This window comes from Lissotriton helveticus, chromosome 9 (assembly GCF_964261635.1).
Source record: "Lissotriton helveticus chromosome 9, aLisHel1.1, whole genome shotgun sequence".
In the NCBI taxonomy this organism is placed as follows: Eukaryota; Metazoa; Chordata; class Amphibia; order Caudata; family Salamandridae; genus Lissotriton; species Lissotriton helveticus.
In genome coordinates, this window is record NC_136070.1 from 129,196,183 (window position 1) to 129,217,190 (window position 21,008).

General features: G+C 49.1%; 1 protein-coding gene across 1 annotated transcript in view; it reads left to right on the forward strand.

Annotated features, from left to right (window-relative positions):
• NUSAP1 (nucleolar and spindle associated protein 1) overlaps positions 1 to 21,008 on the forward strand; it is a 345,737-nt gene that overhangs the window by 306,552 nt on the left and 18,177 nt on the right. The window contains exon 14 of the mRNA XM_078659621.1: positions 408 to 522. Within this exon, the coding sequence (XP_078515747.1) occupies positions 408 to 522 (115 nt within the window). The remainder of the gene's footprint in view (positions 1 to 407; positions 523 to 21,008) is intronic.

Consider the following 21,008-nt stretch of genomic DNA (forward strand, 5'->3'; position numbering starts at 1 on the left):
ATTCCAGCAGTACGCAAGATGGCATATTTGAAACTAGAACAGAAATGCTTACTTATGTGTTTCCTTCTCCTCTGGGTATTAAGTCCTGGGCAGCGTGTAGACAATAGGTCTCTTAGCACCCATCCCTTAATCTCACCTAACCAAGACCTATATATATATATATATATATATATATATATATATTAAAATGCCCGGTATTTGACGACTTCATGTCCTTGTCACTGACCTAGACTGAAAGCAAGCACACAGTGGTGGATAGTGCAAGCATTCTGATTGACTGCACTAGTTCAAATATTCCGTATAGGGTGCTAATAAAAGTTAAGCCACTTTGAGAGCACACAAAAGCTCCTTGGGTGGTAGGTGGATAAAATATGAATGTTTGACTAATATGAAATATTTCCTTGCAGGGAAATTGAAACCATGGAATGATGGCAATGAAAACTCAAGATCTGTGACTAAATCCATGAACCGGGGCCTCAGCTCACTTAAAAAGGATTATAAACAGCCACACCTTCAAACCAGGTGAGTAGAGAGCTTTCCTTACTGTGAAATACCTTGAATATATACAGACCTTTGTGAAAGTCTATTCTACCATTCTTAGCAAATAAACTCAAGAATTTTCAGAGGACATAACTTAAATAGGTGTTGATTACACACTAGATGCATGTGTTTATGTAATGCTTGTTAAAGGTGTTGAACCGAGCTTTCTGAAATGCAAGCACACCACCTTGGTGCCCGTTTCCTTGCACTGTCACCAAGTTGCCTTAAACCTGCTCAGCTGTATGAGCTGGAGGTGCAGTCTCTGCTCATAAAATACTTGACGTTTGCAGTTTGAGCATTTGAAATAATGGATTTAAGCTCCAGTCCCTGTGAATCTGTGGTTTGTTTAGGCTAAGCCTGAATAGGTGTTTTGCACTTGTAAGCTAGGCTGTGCTCCCATCAGTCAGTCCACTGTTCATCTGTGGAATGAGAGTGTTCTTTCATGGTTAAGATGTTGTTTTTATAATTAAAATGCTTTCCCAAGCCTACCTTCTAAGGTCTACATTACTAGGTCCAATTAATTCCAATGTGCTAGGTTACCTGTTTTTCTGCATCGTAGGATGCTCACTGATGGTCATAAACGTAGAATATTCCCGTCCATTTGCTGGCACCCCCAAATGCTTTCCCTTCAATTATTCATATTCAACCTTTTGATTGAGGTAGGCAACTCTATATCCATAAAAGTTAGTGATACCTCGAATGTAGCAAGACAGGCCTGCTTTTACTAAGTTTTTCTGAACCAGAAAATGACATTCTTTAATAGTATAAAGCTCATTGCATCACCTGACTGAAAATAATGTCAAACGCTATTCTAAATAAATCTTCTACCTACATATAGTGAGAGCAAAATTAAGGAAACAATGCTTCTCAGGTGAAGAATACAAAGGTTGGGGGAGGAGCTACGCTAGCAACCAAGATGGCCGCGTAGGCTCCCGGCTCCGCCGACCACCGTCTCCCGCCTGAAAATCCTGTCATTTATCCTGTTCTTGCGCCCAGCCACCGTTTGTATGAACCTGCCATGACACGAACGGTGCTATCCCGGGATTTCTACCTGTTCGGCAGACGAAGATATGTCGAGTGGAAGTTTGCGGCCTAGATCTGCTTGGAAGCCGGGGTCTCGAGTACTGGCCCATCCGGGTTACAGTTCAACAACATCGGCTGTGGTGGTGTGATTGGGTCCGGTCAACTGAGGTGGAACATTTTTTTTTTATATATATATTCTTTCGGACTGATGTGGATGACGTTTGGCTGCCTGGTTACCCGGTAACGGGCCCGCTGGTGTTCGCTGGGTTGGGATCTCCGCCTACGGTGGCGGACCCAGGATATTGTCGAAACAACCAATAGGTCCCCCTCTGCTGTCGTCTGTTCCCTATTCACCTGTCCCCCTCTGAGAGATCGAGCTCGCTGGGGAAGCCATTATGACCGACATCGAGCGAAGAGCGGAGGCACTGACCGAGAGTGACCCGTCACTACGAACTGTGTTGGCAGCCATAGAGGCAATTCATGTGTACGTCAAAAGCCGCATTCAGAAGATAACGCGCTTGTCTGAGATTGTACGAATTGGACCGGACCCTACTCCACCACCAGAAATGCGAAAGACCGAGATACCCAAGATGGTCGCATTGATGGAGGAAGCAGACCCCGTAGTATGGGAGGTGTCGGTGTCTTTGACCAGTGTTTTGGGCGGTGAGACCAAGCTCGATGCCACACGTGGATCGTTAAGCCTACGATCGTTGCCGACAATGGAAGGACTAATTGATGTTCCCCCGCCAGAGACTTTTGATGAGAACTGTAATCGGACTCAAACTGCGTCACTTCCCTATACATCGGCGCCGCTAAGATGGCGGACGGCTCAAAGTCGGGAGTTCATAGCGGAGAGGGGAGTCTCTGGACCTGACGATGTTCACGGCACTTTCGTAGTTCTGCAGTGTCCTGCTCTGATTATTATTACAGTTTGTTTGTACTCGGACTGTCCTGTTGAAGAAGGGGTTTGTCCGGAGGAGGCTCACACGTTCGATCGGAAGGGGCAAGGATGAAATTGAAAGACTGGGTTTGACTTCAAGTAATATGTACACGGGGTCTGTTAAACTTATGCTTTCGGATGGCTGGGCGGTTTTTGAAGTTTCCCTTATTGCGATAAATATTCGTTGTCAGATAGATCTTGACTTCATTCTGGGGATTCTTGGTTCTGGCGGGGGGAGGGGTGACCGGGAGCCCGTACGAATCTGCCCTCCTCCACTTCTCTACTTTTGTAGGTCTCTTCTTTTAGAACTTAGTTAGTTGGGGCGACAGGCACGCTGCTAGTGGGGGTTAGGCGATAGCTGTTTGCAGGGGTGCAGGGTGGGGGGATGGGTTTTTTGTTTTCTTTTTGTTATCGCCCATATGTTTTTTTTCCCTTTTTTTAATTTTTATCTTAGCATTTCCTTTACTCGTAATCTTTGCACAATCTCCTGACTTTGGTCCTTAAATTCTAGTATCTGGTTGCTATGACTCTCCTGTTGCTCTGATTTAATGGGTGGGAGGGTTTTGAGGGTCCGCATCTAAAATGTTTCTCGATTATACGGATGCAAATCTTATTTTGTATACAATTCCGCGGACCTCTCGAAGATTCTCTGTTGCTCTACGACTATCCTGTTATTGTACCAACCCACCCTATTATCGTTGTATGTATGACACCAGATATGTCTGTTTATTTTCTTGTTTTAAAAATAATAAAAGATTTATAAAAAAAAAAAATACAAAGGTTGCAAAGAATAATTCACTTTTTCTTTACAGATCAAGCAACTTCCCTATCCGGCATGCACTGCACTCAGTTTACCTCAGTTCTTTATGAAGAGCGATTTGTGGTAAATGAGAAAGAGAATAGTTGTCTTCAAAGCAGGGAGGGTTGTTAACAACTTCAGTGGGGATACCTATAATGCAGAACTAGGATTAACATTTCCTTCTTCATCAGAAAATCCTCACCGATAGTCAGAAATGTAGTATAGAAAACCTAGCATATCCCTAAGCAAAAAAATGTGCAGAGTTATTTTAACAGGCATTTACACCCCCGCCCCCCTCCTTTAGCTGCTGGATGCTTGTTTTCAACTCTTGCATTGAATTAAAACTTATATAGGTCAAACTGCCACCCGACCGGTATCCTGGCGCTTAGATTGAAGGAAGGGTAGCCACCATAAAACCGAGTCAATTGTCAGTAAAGAGAGCTAAAGATCACCCCTTGGAAATAGCCAAGTTTTCAGGCTCTTCCTAAAACAGATGATTGCAAATCCAGATAGGAGTTGTCCTCCTGCGCACCGCGTGGTAGATACCCATTGGTATAATAAAGTTAGTCCACAATCAATTCTATCCGTCGAAGTTTATTTACTTCATGCGTGATTATTTTTCTTCTTAATCAAATTAGTTTTAATCACTTGTATCAGAAAAAATATTTTCCAAAGCTGTTCAATGAATATATCCAGAATGCTTCAACACACATCCCTATGCATTTCGGGCCTTACTGGCCCTTCATCCGGGGTAGTCTCTGAAAACTAACCGTTAAATCCAATCGCTTTCAATAGCGTCACGTTTAATCTTTGGTTGCACGTCGCGCGGCACGGTGTTTTTATCTGCCGACAAGTGCATGTGAACTTCTCTGCTTTTTAACGGCATGATACTTTGGTGATGGTACACTCTGTAAACCGCACGTTTTGTTTTGTAATCCACTCGAACCCGGCACTAAATCACAGTTTTTCTACACCGCATTTCACTCTGAACCATAACGCATTATACACCGCTGTGACAGGTTGAAAAACACGAATAGAACGTGTAATAGATTTATATTCTTAGACTTTCCTGAGTTTTCACTACGTGCGCTACCGTTAGACTTTTTCCCATCACTATCGTATTCACTTGGCACATGTACTTCAGTTCGTTTATTTAACATTGTCATTCAGGATGTTTTGAGCTGTCCCCATAATCAACCCGATTTTTTTACCTTGTTTTCAGAGACTTCCCCTGATGAAGGGCCAGTAAGGCCCGAAATGCATAGGGATGTGTGTTGAAGCATTTTGGATATATTCATTGAACAGCTTTGGAAAATATTTTTTCTGATACAAGTGATTATTTTTCTTCCTAATCAAATTAGTTTTAATCACGCATGAAGTAAATAAACTTCGACTGATAGAATTGGTTGTGGACTAACTTTATTATACCATTGGGTATTCACCACGCGCTGCGCAGGGGGACAACTCCTATCTGGATTTGCAATCATTGGTTTAATCTCAACGCTCAGTGGTACAGAGAGCGAAGCCCCTGCTTGCACGCGACAAACTTTCATATTTTGCACCTTTTTCATTTATTTCGTGGTGCGTGTCCTACCTTACATTTTGTCTTCCTAAAACAGGTCAGAGAGCTGGCCTGTCTAAGGTTCTGAGGCAGCTCATTCCTTAGGCACGTGGCAGCCACACCAAAAGCTCTGCCCCCCATCAGATCTACTCAGAATTATGCTTCTCACTACAAGAGATCGAGTATCTTTTGTAATAGCGGAAGAACCTGAGTGTACCAGTGGTATCCTTGTATGTATGCCCAAGACCCTGAGGATCTAACAGTCATCCCCACCCCCGTGGGTCCAACCACTCTGGCTTGCCAGTCCCTGTTTGCAGCATCTTTTTAGCAGGACTGACTTCCTTTGACATTAACAGGGCACCTGGCCCCAAAAACCACCTCTACACCTGGAAGCCCTAGAGCCGACCGAGGTGACCTATTGGTGCTGCCTGGGATGTTGCCCCATACTTATTTTAATTCCAGAAGAATAGTCCTGTAAGTCGTTAACAAGTGACAGTATGCGTTTTTCTCCATAGGATAACATTACCACTTTAAAGATACAAGTAGATTACATTTTTCATTTCTTGAAAAATCTCTATCTTGAATAGTACTTACATGATTAAAATGATTTTGGTGTGTAAAATCATATAAAAATCTGTTTTTATGAATTGGTGTGGGATTTCTTTGAGTGTGTTCAATTAATGCTTAGCCTCTGATAAGCCTAAACTGCTTGCCCACACCACCACACCACAAAAGAGAGCATTTAGTGTTCTGTAGTAGGGGATCTCTGTTATAGTCAATCTAGTGAATAGTCCCACCCATGTGCGTGGACCCCGGAGCAATAAAAAATAATCTCTTAAGTTGTCAAAACATGCAGAACTGCACAGACACTCGAGAGAATTTAAAGACCGATAATGCAGCCTATATCCACAGGCTACACTGTCTAGTACTTCAACTAGAAATTCCACCAAAATCCACAAACCGCACAGCCTGTCCAGATTTCTCTAAGAGAAAAACCTTGCCTTTAACAGCAAAACCCTCTGGAATGATAGAGAGGAAGAAGTGGACAGACAAGCCCCATAGGCTGCCATTATGTGACTCAGAACAGGATACTGTGCCTTTAAGAGAACTTTCCAGAAGTCTCACAGTATCCCAGAATGCACTACAGGTCCCTTTTACTTTCAGTTCTTTTTTCCGGCTCCTGCAAGCAGGGCCCTGGAGCATTGAGCTCTCCCTTTTCAAGGGTTTAATTGGTGCTTTTTTCACTTTTTTCAAATTGTTTGAGTGCTTTTCTTAAAGTACTTTGGTGTTTCTTCCTTTTGTAGGTCTTGGTGCACTCTTTATTTGTCAATATGCCTGCATTATTTGACAAATGCCCAGAGTGCTCGAGGAAGAAGGCCAAGTCGGACCCACACGAGGTGTGCATCATCTGTCTTCCCTCATCTCATGTCCCTGAGGAGTGTGACATCTGCCAGGGTTTCTCCACCAGAACCCTGAGGGATAGGATGAAGATCAGGCTCCAAGGCCTGGAGGACAGAAGGCTGAAGGCACAAGGTGGGTCTGGAAGGGCGTCCTCTGCCCATGCTGATGCCTCTGGGGGGCTCCCCAGGGGCAGGAAGAACAGCAAACGTCCCCATTCCCGTCGGCATTGAATGCACCGACTACGGCGTCGAGAGGGATGACTACAGTCTGTTCCCCGTCTCCCCAGGGCTCTGGGTTGAAGCGGCGTCGACGCTTGGCGTCGAGGGAACTGAATAGACCGCCGTCTAGGTCACTGGTGACGATTTTGTCGGCATCTCCGTTGGCGTCGAGTAATAGACGTCGGGAGGTGGCCTGGCGTCGGCGCTCGCCGTCGAGGCGAAACAGCCGCTCTCTGTCAGCGAAGAGGAGGAGGTCGTCGTCGAGGGGATCCTCGACGTCAAGAAGGAGTTCACCGGCCAAGAGACGCTCGACGTCGAGGGGGCGACGCTCGCCGTCTGGTCTACGTTCTTCGACGCCAAAGAGGCGCAGAAGGAGTTCTGGCGCCAGGAGTCAGTCTAGCAGGCGGCAGGTGCCGATAGGGGATTCTCCAACGCCCCAGCCTAGAAAAGAAGGCAGTGCACCGGGCTCGGTGTACTCTGAAGTGTATACGCCTTCTAGGCCGAAGTCGGTTACGCCCCCTCCTCCATTGCCCAGGGGACCACCTCCAAGGGCTCCCACCCAGCCTCCGCTTCCACCTCTACCTCAACCTCCGCTTCCGGCTGACAGGCCTCCGGTTCCCCCTAGGTCGGCTTCGCTGCCTTGATATCCGACGCCCCCTAAGGGGACCCCTCGGCCGAAGGCCCCTTTTGAGCCAAAAGCGCCCGCAGCCAAGGAGGTCGCGATCTCGCTCCGGTCGGAAGGGGAGATCGCGGAGTCGTCACAGGTCCTCAACGAGATCGAAACGGCGTCACAGGAGGCAAAGATCACGGTCCCGCATGGGCTCTTCCGGGACCAGAACCTACTCACCGACTTTGTCGGAATCCCCGGGGACGAGAGTATCTCCGGTGGACGACATCAGCACATTCCAGGATGTTCTCCTGAGGGGTGCAGCTAAATTGGGGATCACGGTGCCTACTCCCACGACGTCCGTGATTTTCGAGAAACCGCATAAAAAACATCGGTCTCGACCTTTACTGCCTCTTGTGCCAGGACTGGTGGAGCCCGAAGAGGAGTTGTTTCTCACCCCTGCGGTGACGAAGGCCGCTCCCTCCCGGCTCCTTAAGAAGTACAGGGCACCGGATTCTGACCCGGCCTTTCTTCGGATGGATCCTACTCCGGATTCTGTCATAGTGACGGCGGCTAGGAAGCAGCATGCCACCTCCCCATCTTCTACTGTACCTCCTGATAAGGAGAGCCAATGGATCGATTCGGCAGGCAGAAAGGTCTGTGGGATGGCCTCTACTGCGATGAAGGCAGCCAGTGCTGCGGCTTTGCTAGGGTGATACGATCGTGCCCTATGGGAGTCCCTCCAGCAATTCGCGGACTTCCTTCCCCGGGAGAAGAAAGAGGATTTTCAAGAGATCCTGAAGGAGGGGATGCTGGTGTCAAACCAGCTCATCAGCGCGGCTGCGGATACGTCTCTTCTGGCGGCACATGGGTACTGTCATGGTGTCAACCAGCGGCGCCACGCTTGGCTTCGACTTACATCGCTGAAGCCGGAAGCTCAGCAGCTGGTGGCCAATCTACCTTTCTCGGGGGAAACCCTGTTCGGCAAGCATGCGGATGACGAAATGGCCCGTATGAAGGCGGAGGCCGAGACCCTGATGGCGGTTGGGCTGGAGAAGCCCAAGGAGAAAAAGACCTACCGCCCATTCCAGAGACGGTTTGGGGCGCAGGGCAGAGGGCGTGGACAGACTTCTGGACAGCAGCAACAACAGCAGCAGCAGTTCCGGAAGCCCTTCCAGAAGCGCCAGAAGGGTAGAGGCGGCCAGCAGTCCGCAGCAGCGAACAAAGGCCCAGCTGGGTCTCGACCCTGAGCGGTTACTTCCCCTACATCCGTTACCCGCTCCGGTGGGGGGAAGCGTTCAATTTTTTCTGGCAGAGTGGAGAAAAATTACTCCGGACAAGTGGGTGCTGAATATTGTTTGCAATGGATACAGTCTTCGGTTCACCAGAGCTTGCAGTTTCAACTGCGCGAGCTCCAGGCGGAGGCTAATATCCTGTTAAGGAAAGGGCAATAGAAGACGTACCTCTGTCTCAAAGAGGAAGAGGTCTGTACTCCCGGTTCTTCCTGGTTCGCAAGAAGGACAAGAACGAGTTCAGGCCCATTCTGGATTTGCGACCAGCAAACAAGTGGATTCGCAGAGAGAAGTTTCGCATGCTGTCGTTGCATCAGATTTATCCTCCGCTGCAACAGGGAGGCTGGCTGTGTGCTATAGACCTACAGGATGCGTACTTCCATGTGCCCATTGCACACAAACACAGGAAGTTCCTGCGATTCCAAGTCGGCGCCAATCATTATCTGTACACAGTACTGCCAGTCGTACTGAAGTCTGCGCCCGGAAAATTCTCGAAGTGCATGGCAGTGGTAGCTGCACACCTAAGGAAGAACAAGGTGTTAGTCTACCCGTACCTGGACGATTGGTTGATCAAGGCCTCCTCCTTCTTGGAAGCTCAAGCGCACTTCCAGAAGACGTGTGTTCTCTTGAACAAGCTGGGGTTGCACATCAACGTGTCCAAGTCGGTCCCGACTCCGGTCCAGTGCATACAGTACTTGGGAGCCTCCATCAATACGCTGTCAGCAAGCGTGTCTCCTTCGGAGGAGAGACGATTATCACTCCTTCGGAAGGCTCAGGCTCTTATGACCGCTCCATCTACAACAGTGAGGACGGTGTCTTCTCTACTGGGGTCGATGGCCTCTTGTATCTTCCACACGCACGGCTGCACATGAGACCATTGCAGGAGTGCTTGGAGGATCAGTGGGATCAGAGGAAAGGATCTTGGAACGACAAGATACGAATGTCTCTGCATGCTCTTGAGTCTCTCAAGTGGTGGTGTTCAGCGGAGAATCTCCTCCGAGGGGTTCCCTTCCACAAGGACATTCCCACACAGACTATCGCGACGGATGCGTCTCTCCATGGCTGGGGGGTGCACTCCAGAGACTTACAGATACAAGGAACGTGGTCCCCGACGGAGTCCACGTACCACATCAATTTCCTGGAACTCAGAGCTGCTCACTTGGCACTGAAGGCCTTTCATCCGTCCTTCCAGACCAACTCTCTGCTTGTGCAGACGGACAATACTACCACGATGTATTACCTCAACAAGCAGGGGGGCTCGGGATCGCGCACTCTGTCGCAGGAGGCGCAGGCGATCTGGCTTCTAGCCAGAGGACTGATGATAACGGCTACCCATCTGCCAGGTGTGCAGAATATTCAGGACGACGCACTGAGGAGACTGATTCAGGAAAATCACGAATGGGTCATAAACGACAAAGTACTAGGAGAAGTCTTCGCAAGGTGGGGGACTCCAGACATAGATCTGTTCGCCACCACCGAAAGCAGCAAATGCCGAGACTTCGCCTCCAGGTACTACCAGCACGAGACGCTGGGGAATGCGTTATGGATCAACTGGTCGAACAGCTTTCTGTATGCTTTTCCACCCATTCCCCTGATTCCGGCGGTGCTCATCAAGTTGTCCCAGTCCAGGGCGCGGATGATCCTGATTGCCCCGGAATGGCCCAGACAGTGGTGGTTCACGGACCTGCTTCACCGGTCTCTCCTTCCTCACATACGGTTGCCGTGCAGGCCGGACCTTCTCACGAAGTTCGGGGGGCAGATGGTGCACCCCAACCTCTCGTCTTCGAGTTTGGTGGCATGGCTCCTGAGATAGTGCAATATGGCCATTTGAATCTACCAGAAGATTGTATGGACATACTGAAGGAGGCTAAGCGACCTTCCACTAGGACTTCCTATGCTTACAAGTGGAAGAGATTTTGCATCTGGTGCAAGTCCAAGAACTATGACCCGGCGACGTGTAAGGAAGATGTTATCCTTCCGTATCTGCTACATTTGGCGCAGTCTGTCCTTAATGTCCATTCCATTAAGGTTCATCTCGCTGCACTGACTGGCTACAGGAAATGCCCTTCACAGACTTCCTTCTTCCAGATCCCTGTGATCAAAGATTTTTTGGAAGGCTTAAAGAAAGTGTTCCCTCCTGTCCGGCTTCCTTCGCCTTCATGGGAATTGAATGTGGCGCTGTCCAGATTGATGAAGGAGCCTTTTGAACCTATTCATAAGGCTTTGTTGCAGCACCTGTCCTGGAAGGCGGCGTTCCTCGTGGCCATTACATCGTCCCGCAGGGTGAGTGAAATTCAGGCGTTGTGTTGCCAAGAACCTTATACTGTATTTCATGCTGCTACTCACCCTAAATTTCTTCCAAAGGTTATATCTGATTTCCATGTTAACGAGACCATAACTTTACCTACGTTTTTTCAGAATCCTTCATCTCCAGCGGAAAGGTCCCTGCATTCCCTGGAAGTTAGGAGGGTGTTGAAATTTTATCTGGATAAAACCAAGGATATTCGTAGGTCAGACCAATTGTTTATCAATTATGGATCAGTCAGGACCGGTCTTGCTACCTCTAAACAGTCCATCTCGAGGTGGATTGTGTCCTGTATACAATTGTGTTATCAAAAGGCTAATAAGGCCTTAGGGGGTAAACCTAAGGCTCATTCCACCAGGGGCAAAGCTGCCACGACTGCTTTGCTACGTAATGTTCCAATTGCAGAAATCTGCAAGGCGGCCACTTGGAAGTCGGTCCATACCTTTGCTAAGCATTACTGTCTGGACACTGATGCCAGGGCAGACGCTCAGGTTGGGCAGGCTTCGCTGCGAAATTTGTTCGCACAGTAGTGGTGTTATTTCTCTTTTCTCCACCGCCGCTTTGGTGTGGGGATGGGCTTGCCATTCTATTCACTAGATTATGACTATACACAGAGATCCCCTACTACAGAAGGAGTAGTTTCTGTCCTGTAACTCCAGTTCTGTAATAGGGGTATCTCTGTTATAGTCATAAGCGCCCGCCCTCCTCCCTGGTGGAGAGATATTCATGTAAGGAATGCTACGGTCTGGCGTGTTACGCCTTGAAAAAGAACTGAAAGTAAAAGGGACCTGCAGTGCATTCTGGGATACTGTGAGACTTCTGGAAAGTTCTCTTAAAGGCACAGTATCCTGTTCTGAGGCACATAATGGCAGCCTATGGGGCTTGTCTGTCCACTTCTTCCTCTCTATCATTCCAGAGGGTTTTGCTGTCAAAGGCAAGGTTTTTCTCTGTTGAAAATGTTGGTGTAATTTCTAGTTGAAGTACTGGACAGTGTAGCCTGTGGATATAGGCTGCATTATCTGTCTTTAAATTCTCTCTTAGTGTCTGTGCAGTTCTGCATGTTTTGACAACTTAAGAGATTATTTTTGATTGCTCCGGGGTCCACGCACATGGGCGGGACTATTCACTAGATTATGACTATAACAGAGATACCCCTACTAGAGAACTGGAGTTACAGGACAGAAACTACTCCTTCTCATTTATTGCCTCTGTAAACCAATAAGGGTTGCCTGGAATCTCTGCACAGTCTACCTCGTTTCTGATAGATACATCTGCCAGTGGATTCCTCACCTTGCGAATATCCCCTTGCTTCGGCAACATTCGGAAATTCTTTTTGTAGCTTCGCGCCGACGTGGACGGCGTCACAGAGGCACGGCATCGCGTGCGACTCCGCTGACGTCACCGACACCATAATAGGCCCACGCCGGCGTGATGACATCAGTTCCCTTTTTTCCGCGTCATCGACGCTAACTGTTTCGGGGAATCTCCTTAGCTGTTAGTAACTTTGTTACTGTTTTCTCTGTTTTCTTGCTTCTTTGTCTCGCTGAAGATGTCGACTAAGAAGCCCGGGTTCAAGCCACGTGGAGAGTGCGGCAAAATGATGTCGATCACGGACCCGCACGAGGATTGTATCTGGTGCCTGAGTTCGGACCATGATGTTGAAGGCTGTTCTTCCTGTAAGAAGATGAACTCGAAGGCACTTCGAGAGAGGGGAACTAAACTTCTGATGGCGAAGTTGAGCGGAAGAAAAGACAAGAAGACTTTGAGATCGCGTTCGAGAAGGGCGAGGTCAAGATCCCGCACGGCGTCGCCTTCGAAGTAGTCATCCGACCATGCTTCGAAATCGGAGAAGAAGCATAAGAAGCGAAGGCATGAATCTCAGCATCACTCCGGTAAGGATTCGGACTCGAGACCGAAGTCGCCTAAGAGGAAACATGGAAAGAATGTAGTGTCTCCATCACCAGAGGTCTTGGATCCAGAAGGTGAGGCTTCGCCTTTGAAGTCGCAGGTTCAATCTCCGGTTTCGAATCCATCTCGGGCGCTGTCTCCGGCTCGAGAGGATGAAGAGGTCCCTTTGAATGACAACTCGATGTCTACGACACATCCACCTATGGAAGAGGAGGCGAATCCGGAACCTCTGAAGGGACAGTCTGTGGGTTCTTACCCACCTTTCCCAGCTCAAGACCCTACTGCGTTTTTAAACGCTATGTATGGAGTCTATTCCAGGGCATTGAACCCCTCTGGTGCACCTTCGGGTCCCATGGGTCCTCTGGCGTATAATTTAGGGGTTCCCCACTCCTATGCCCCAGCTCACTTTATGCCATTTATGCCGGCTCCGACGCCGCCTTGGCATTACTCGGCGCCGATGAGGTCGTCAACACCGATACCGCCGGCTCCGGTTTGACCTCTGGAACAGCGCCCTGGGCCTTCGGATTCGATCTCAACGTCGATTCCGTCGGAGTCGTTGACGGATCCAACGGCGCGGCTGTTGAAAGAGAGATCCAAAAGGGATGCTCAGCGCCTTATAGAGAGGCTGAGATGGCGGAAGGTGAGCTTCAGGAGGACTGTTTTGAAGATCTAGGAGAAGCTAGTGGTTTGGAACTTTCACCTGAATGGGAGCTGTCATCTGTGTCTGGTGCCCCTTCAAAGGACGTTACGCCATACCACATGGTCATGAGGAAGGCTGCGGAACTTTTAAATTTAACTTTGCCTACAGTGGAATATAAATCCAATCTCTTGACGGAGGTCCTCCATTCCCCAAGTTCTGTTATTGAACGGTTGCTTCCCTTTAATGAAGCATTGATTGAACCTATTTTGAAGGTTTGGAGCATGGCTAAAAGTGTTGCAAGGAGGTATAGAGTTGCACCTGGGGATCCTGAATTTTTATCCTCGCTTCCTCTGCCTGAAAGTCTGGTTATTCAGGTAGCCTGTTCAAAAAAGGCTTAGGGTGCATTCCCTCAAGTGCCTGGGGATAAGAAATCCAAGAAGCAGGATCAGACTGCGAAGAAGTCTTTCTCTTCAGCAAGTATGGCTTTAAAACCGACCAATGCCACTTGTCTTTTGGGGAGATATATACATGCCCTGATGGATTCTTTACGGCTGTTGGCTCCTAAAATTCCTGAGGACAGCAGGAAGGATTTTAATGAAGTTTTGGCCGATGCACAGGCGGCTGCTCGCCAAGTGATTCAGAGTGGGCTAGACACTGCTGATTCAGTTGCTTGCATCATGGGAACTGCTGTTGCCTCTAGAAAGGCTGCCTGAAGTCATCTGACTTTTCTGCGGATGTTCAGGCTGCGTTGTTGGATTTACCCTTTGATGGTGTTGGACTATTTGGTAAGAAAGCTGATGCAGCATTCGAAAGATTTAAGGACAGTAAGGCTACTGCCAAATCTTTGGGGCTGCAGACCAGAGGTTCATCAACTAAAAGGTATAGAGGTTTTGGACGTTCTTCTTTTCGTCCCTACCGTCAAGTTCAACAGCAGCAGCAACAGCAAAATCCGCTGTATGTCATACACGGGTAAACAAACCGCTCGTCCTCGGACGTTAAGCCTCCTCCTCCTCCTCTTCCAACCCCCCAGCCACAGAAAAGCAGCCCTAGATCCACCATTCCGGATCATGCGGGTCCTGTAGGGGGTCGGCTTACCTATTTTCTACGGGATTGGGAATCGGTTACATCAGATCTTTGGGTTCTCAATCTCGTAGAAAATGGGTATGCTCTTCCCTTTCGGGAATTTCCTCTGAATTACCCTCCTTGCCAAGGTTTTTGCACGGAGGAACACCTGTTACTCCTGCAGGAGGAAGTCCAGACACTCTTAAGAAAGGGTGCGATAGAGTTGGTTCCAGAGCAGGAAAGTGGTCAGGGATGCTACTCCCGGTATTTCCTGATACCCAAGAAGGATGGCAGACTTCGTCCAATCCTGGATCTCAGGATTTTGAAACCTTTACCTAAAACAGGAGAGGTTCAAGATGCTCACCCTTGCACAGGTTCTTCAGGCGCTGATGGAAGAAGACTGGATGGTGTCAATAGACTTGCAGGATTCATATTTTCACATCCCTATCCTGCAGTCTCGCAGGAAGTATCTCCGTTTTACGGTAGGATCGCAACATTACCAGTTTGTGGTTTTACCATTTGGTTTTACTACTGCGCCTTGAGTCTTTACCAAGGTGATGGCTGTGGTGGCAGCACATCTCAGAAGATCAGGGATTCCGGTATTCCTGTATCTGGACGATTGGCTGATCAAAGCAGAATCTCCAGAGATAGTGCTCCATCATCTGCAAGTGACAACTCAGTTGTTGTACAGGTTGGGTTTCTCGATAAATGTGCCCAAATCTCACCTTGTGCCCTCCCAGCGCAACCTGTTCATAGGTGGGGTACTGGATACAACTGTATGTCGTGCATTCCCTCCACCTCAAAGGATTTGCGACATGCAGAAGTTGATTCCTATATTTTACAATGGAGCGGTCGTTCCACTCCTAAAGGTCCTTCGCCTGCTCGGTCTGATGGCTTCCTGCATTCTGTTGGTCAACAATGCACGCTGGCATATGAGGGCACTCCAGTGGTGCCTCCGCAGGCAGTGGTATCAACACAACGGAGATCTCAGGGAGTCTGTGAGGATCTCCAGAGAAGCTGCAGCTGATCTGACTTGGTGGGGAGTGGAAGGCAACCGGTCTCAAGGAAAGCCTTTCCAACTTCCTCCAGCGGTGGCCACAGTGATAACTGATGCGTCCACTCTAGGGTGGGGTGCTCATCTGGGGGATCTGGAGATCAAGGGTCTTTGGTCTCCAGAGGAAAGGTTGCTTCACATCAACCTTCTGGAATTGCGGGCGATACGTCTGGCGTTCAAGGCCTTCCTCCCTTCCCTTGTCGGTCGGTTCAAGTCCTGACGGACAACACCACCGCGATGTGGTATGTCAACAAACAGGGAGGAGTAGGGTCGCAGTGTCTCTGCAGAGAGGCTCTGCGTCTCTGGTACTGTGTTCAGGACCATCAGGTTTGTATGATGGCAAATCATCTGGCCGGAGTTCTGAACGTGCGTGCAGACAGTCTCAGTCGGCAGTTCTCCGCCGATCACGAGTGGAGGCTTCACCCAGAGGTAGTTCGTCACGTTTTTCGGACGTGGGGAACTCCTCGGGTGGATCTGTTTGCCACTCACGAGAATGCTCACTGCCCGTCATTCTGCAGTCTCCAGTATACGATGCAGGGGACCTTGAGGGACGCGTTTCAATTGAGTTGGGGCTTACAACTCCTTTACACGTTTCCTCCCATACCCTTGATTCCTCGGGTTCTGAGGAAGATTCGCCAAGACCGGGCCCAAGTTATATTGATCGCCCCGGTTTGGCCAAGAAGGTTGTGGTACACAGAACTTCTTCACCTCTCCTCGTGCCCGCCGCTCCGTCTCCCTTTCAGGGCAGATCTCCTCTCTCAGATGGAGGGGCAGGTTTTACACCCCCACCTCCAGACTTTACACCTTCATGCCTGGAGATTAAACGGGGCAACCTGAATTTCTTTTCTCTCCCACATGATGTGGTGGATGTCATTCTATCGGCCAGCCGTGACTCCACCAAATTTATCTATTCATACAGATGGTCTAAATTTGTGACTTGGTGTGGAGAGGTCCATTGACCCTTTGAGGGCTCGTTTGTCAGATATTCTACTATTTGCTCTTTCTTTAGCGCAGCAAAGGTTTGCTGTGGCTACAGTTAAAGGTTATCTTTCGGCTTTGTCGGCATTTCTCTGCCTGCCGGATCAGCCGTCCTTATTTAAATCTCCTATTGTTTTAAGATTTCTGAAAGGCCTTACAAATAAATTTCCTCCTACTCCTTTTATTGTGCCTCAATGGGACTTGAATCTGGTGCTTACTTATCTAATGGGTTCCCCTTTCGAACCTTTACATAATTGTCCCTTGATGTTGTTGTCTTTTAAGACGGTTTTCCTAGTTGCAATTACCTCGACAAGGAGGGTAAGTGAGCTTCAAGCTCTTAGTTCAAAGCCCCCATTCTTGACCATCCATGTTGAACGAATGGTTCTTAGGACCAGGGCTGCTTTTCTGCCTAAGGTGGTAACTCCCTTCCATCTAGGACAGTCCATTACCCTTCCTACCTTCTATCCTCCCCCTCACCCTTCCAAGGAGGAGGAGCGGCTTCACCGATTGGACCCTAAGAGGGCGGTGAGCTTTTATCTTGATAGGATTAAGGACTATTGTGTTGATGACCAGCTGTTTGTTGGATTTGCTGGTTGCAAGAGATGGATAATGCATCAAGATCTGCTACGCCCTGGCTGGTAAGGAACCTCCAGAGGGTATAAGAGCTCACTCTACTAGAGCAAAGTCTTCAACATCTGCTTTGTCTAGGGGTGTTCCTGTTGAGGATATTTGTAAAGCGGCAACTTTGGCCTCCCTCCACACTTTCATGAAGCATTACTGCTTGGATACTGAAGTGAGAAGGGAAGGACACTTTGCGCGTTCTGTCCTTCAGGACTTTCTGGTATAGGAGAGTGGACACCCTCCTCCGGGAGTAGGGACTGCTGTGGGACTCTATTGACAAGGTGAGGAATCCACTGGCAGATGTATCTATCAGAAGAACAAGTTACTTACCTTCGGTAACGCTTTTTCTGGTAGATACAGTATCTGCCTGTGGATTCCTCACATGCCCACCCACCTCCCCGTTGTCCACTCTTCTATACCTTAGATAATGGCAATGTTTTAATGTATTAATGTTATTCTTCTTGAATTACTACATTGTCTTTAGACTGTGTGTGTTATCTTGACTATTGTATACTGTGTATATATCTACTGTTGTCGGTCCGTTCGTGTGCCTAGATGTCATGGAAAAAAGGGCGGAACTGATGTCATCACGCCGGCGTGGGCCTATTATGGTGTCTGTGACGTCAGCGGAGTCCCGCGCGATGCCGTGCCTCTGTGACGTCGGCGCGAAGCTACAAGAAGAATTTCCGAATGTTGCTGAAGCAAGGGGATATTCACATGGTGAGGAATCCACAGGCAGATACTGTATCTACCAGCAAAAGCGTTACCGAAGGTAAGTAACTTGTTCTTTTGTGCCTCATACAGAGAGCCAGCTTCCTACACTTAGCATATGAATAGTCTAATCAGTACGTGGTGGACCCAGAGAGGTGTGGTGCAGCGGCCAGGGCAGCTAATTTCAGAGCACAGGGTTGATAGTTGATTCCCGGCTCCGGCCTGAGCTCAGCACCATGTGACTCTGGGCAGTAGCTCACTTAATTTCCATGACGGCCCCCAGCGCCTTGAGACCCGTAAGGGTGAGTAGTTCGCGCTTTACAAATACGTATTTACATTTAGAAATGGCGGTCTCTAGTTAGCAATGGTTTGCACCTTTGTCCAAGTAGGGACCCTTCTTCCTAGTCAGGTTAAGGCAGTTACACTCCTAAAATAGCCCCTGCTCACCCTATTGGTAGCTTGACACGAGCAGTCCGCCTTTTATTGGACGCAGGGTGTAAAGCTTTTGCACATAACCCCAATACAGTGAAAACACTACGAAAGTACACCACACCAGTTTATAAATATATCCAATATTTTTATTAATCCCAAACGACAAAAATCCAACATACAGTACTTAAAAATATGCACTTTTACAAGAATAACTTTAAAAATGCAGTTTCTTGAATTCGGTAGCTCCATCCGTGATACTGAAAATGACAGAAAAAAAGTTCCTGCTGACTGTCGGAGCGGGTCAGCGGTTGAGTCGACAGACTCTTAAACAGTACCTTTTTCGTTGTGGATGGATGTGGCAACCGCTGCGGTTGAGAAGATTAGAGGTGTTATGTGCTGTGTCCTCAAGTCTCGGTACAGGCAGTGGCTCGTGACGGTCGTCCAGCGGTGCCGGTGAGACCAGGGCTGCAGTGCGGACAGATCGCGGTGCAGGCGACCGAGCCGGTTGTAGAGCGTCGGTGAGACCAGGGCGGCAAGGTGAAGCGAGTCGGTGCAGAATGCAATGCCCACAGCAGCAGCAGCTCGATGGCTTTGGTCATTGTTGGTGAGGTGAGGGTTGCGTTGCGAGATGCGACGGTGCCCTCTGTAGTGCCTTTAGGAAACCGAGCCAGCGACAAAGTCGTCTGCTTTTCCTCCTCTGTTTCAACTAAAACCCACTAAACTAAAACCCACTGTTCAAGAAGCTGTGTCCAGAGGTGAGTGAAGTTCCTGAGACTTCGTAAACAGGAGGCAAGTTTAGTCCAGTCCTTTCAGTGCCCAAGGTAGAAGCAGCAACTGCAATGTGTCTGTGCTCAGCAAAAAACTGTTCTGTTTTCTCTGGCCCAGCAGGAGGTGGATTGTCCAATGCAGACCAGGCCCCTTCAGGTGCAAGGAAATCTCCTCCCACTACTCTATATGCAGCCTAAGTCGTTGGTTACCGATCCCCCACCGCGTATGTCTGTGGTGTCTCGAGCACGACCACAATACAAAGTCACATTTGGACTGTCGGGCGTTGGCTTCGAAGCCCTTGAGGGAGCAGGGGATGAAGTTACTTGCGGCCCGGTAGTCGACACCGTCATGCGGGACTCCGAGGAGGTCGCAGTCCCAATCAAAAAAGATGAGGTCCTCGGACACTCAGGGAAGAGGCATAAGAAGTCCAAGCTTACTTTGACTTCGCCTCAGCTGGCATTCATCGTCAAGTGAGGTAAGGAGCACCTACATTCTAGGCACAGTTCCATGAAGCCGGAGTCCGTCGACTTCGTGTCTCCCCACCTTTCCGGGACCCAGAGTGACTCCTGCTCAAATAAAAGAATTTTACGAGGCCATGCGCCGCGTATTTGAGCGGAACGACGTCACTGGTAAGCCTTTGGGCCCTGCGAAGTTGGAAGGGGCCCCATTGGGTTTGAAGCCGTCAGCTCCGGCAACGATGCCAGTGGGTCCTCAGGGATCAGATCACGGGTCCGGTTCAATGCCAGTTGTGCTAGCGCAACCTTTCCCGGCTACGATTCCAAAGTCTGTGCCTGCGACGTCACCGTGGCCAATTGGTGGCGCAAGCCCCATCCTCATCCCCAAAGATACGGAGCCAGAAAGGCATCAATAAACTTCTATTCCGATGTAGACAGAACCCGGAGGTTCTATGTTGTTGCCTGAGCAATTTGAGGATGTGCTAGGCGCAGTAGAGAAATGGGAGGGGTCTGGTGACCCTCTTGAAATCCTGGAAGTCTGAGGAGAGTTTGGACTGGTATGGGGAACTTGGGGAGGCCAGTGGACTGGATACTTCTCCAGATACTGGCATGCTTTCTCCGCCAACAGTGGCTACGGTGGAGGGGGCATCCTATGCCATGGTGGTTAAGAGAGCGGACGAGGTCCTTGGACTAGAACTGCCATGTGTGCAGGACAAGACTAATCTCCTGACTTCAACCTGGGGCTTCTACTTCAGAACCCTTGTTGCCCTTTAATGAAGCACTTACGACGTCCTTCTGGGAACATGGTCCAAATCTGGCACAGGGGCTCCTGTGAATAGGACGATTGCTATCCGCCATAGTTCAGCACCGGGCGACCCTAAGTTTCTCAGCCAACATCCCACCCAAGAGAGTCTGGTGGTGCAGGCCTCTACGTCCTAAGGCGCATTCCCTTCTGCCTCTCCGGACAGGGAATCCAACAGGTTGGATGCATTTGGGAAGAAGTTGTTTTCTTCCTCCAGCCTGGCATTGCAGTCGGTGAATACTGCCTGCTTATTGGTCAGTTTCTCCCATTCCCTAATGGAGACAGTTGCGCGAGTGCTGCTACAAGTCCCGGAAGAGGCCCGGGCTGTGCTCTCCCAAGCTGTCAGGATGGGAGAGATGCATCAAAATTCATCATACGGTGTGGCCTAGATATGACCAATTCGCTGGGTAGATCAATTTCAACGATGGTGGCTGTGAGGCGCCATACCTGTCTTTGTAAAATTGGCTTATCGGGCAATGTCCAAGCCAATTTGGTGGACATGCCCTTTAATGGAACCCCCCCCCCCCCTTTTTGGAGAAAAGGCAGACTCATCCCTGGTCAGGTTCAAGGACGGTCGGGCTAAGGCCAAATCCTTGAGCCTCTCCTCCACTCCCTGTGGGCAGTCTTCCTTTCGTGGCAACGGATGGGATTTCCATCCGCGTCCACACTATCCTAGCCACCTTCCCGCACAGACGCCCAAGACGTGCGATGATGTGGACACAGTGCATTCCGAGCTCGGTATGAAGGCCAGAAGTAGTCGGCCACACTGTCCCCAGTAGCTGCTGCCTCCAAGCACTCCTAGGCTGATTCTGCACGACCACACTACTCCAGGTGGCGGGAGAATTTTTCGTCATCTTCCTCCACCAGGGCTCTGATGAGAGGAAAATCTTA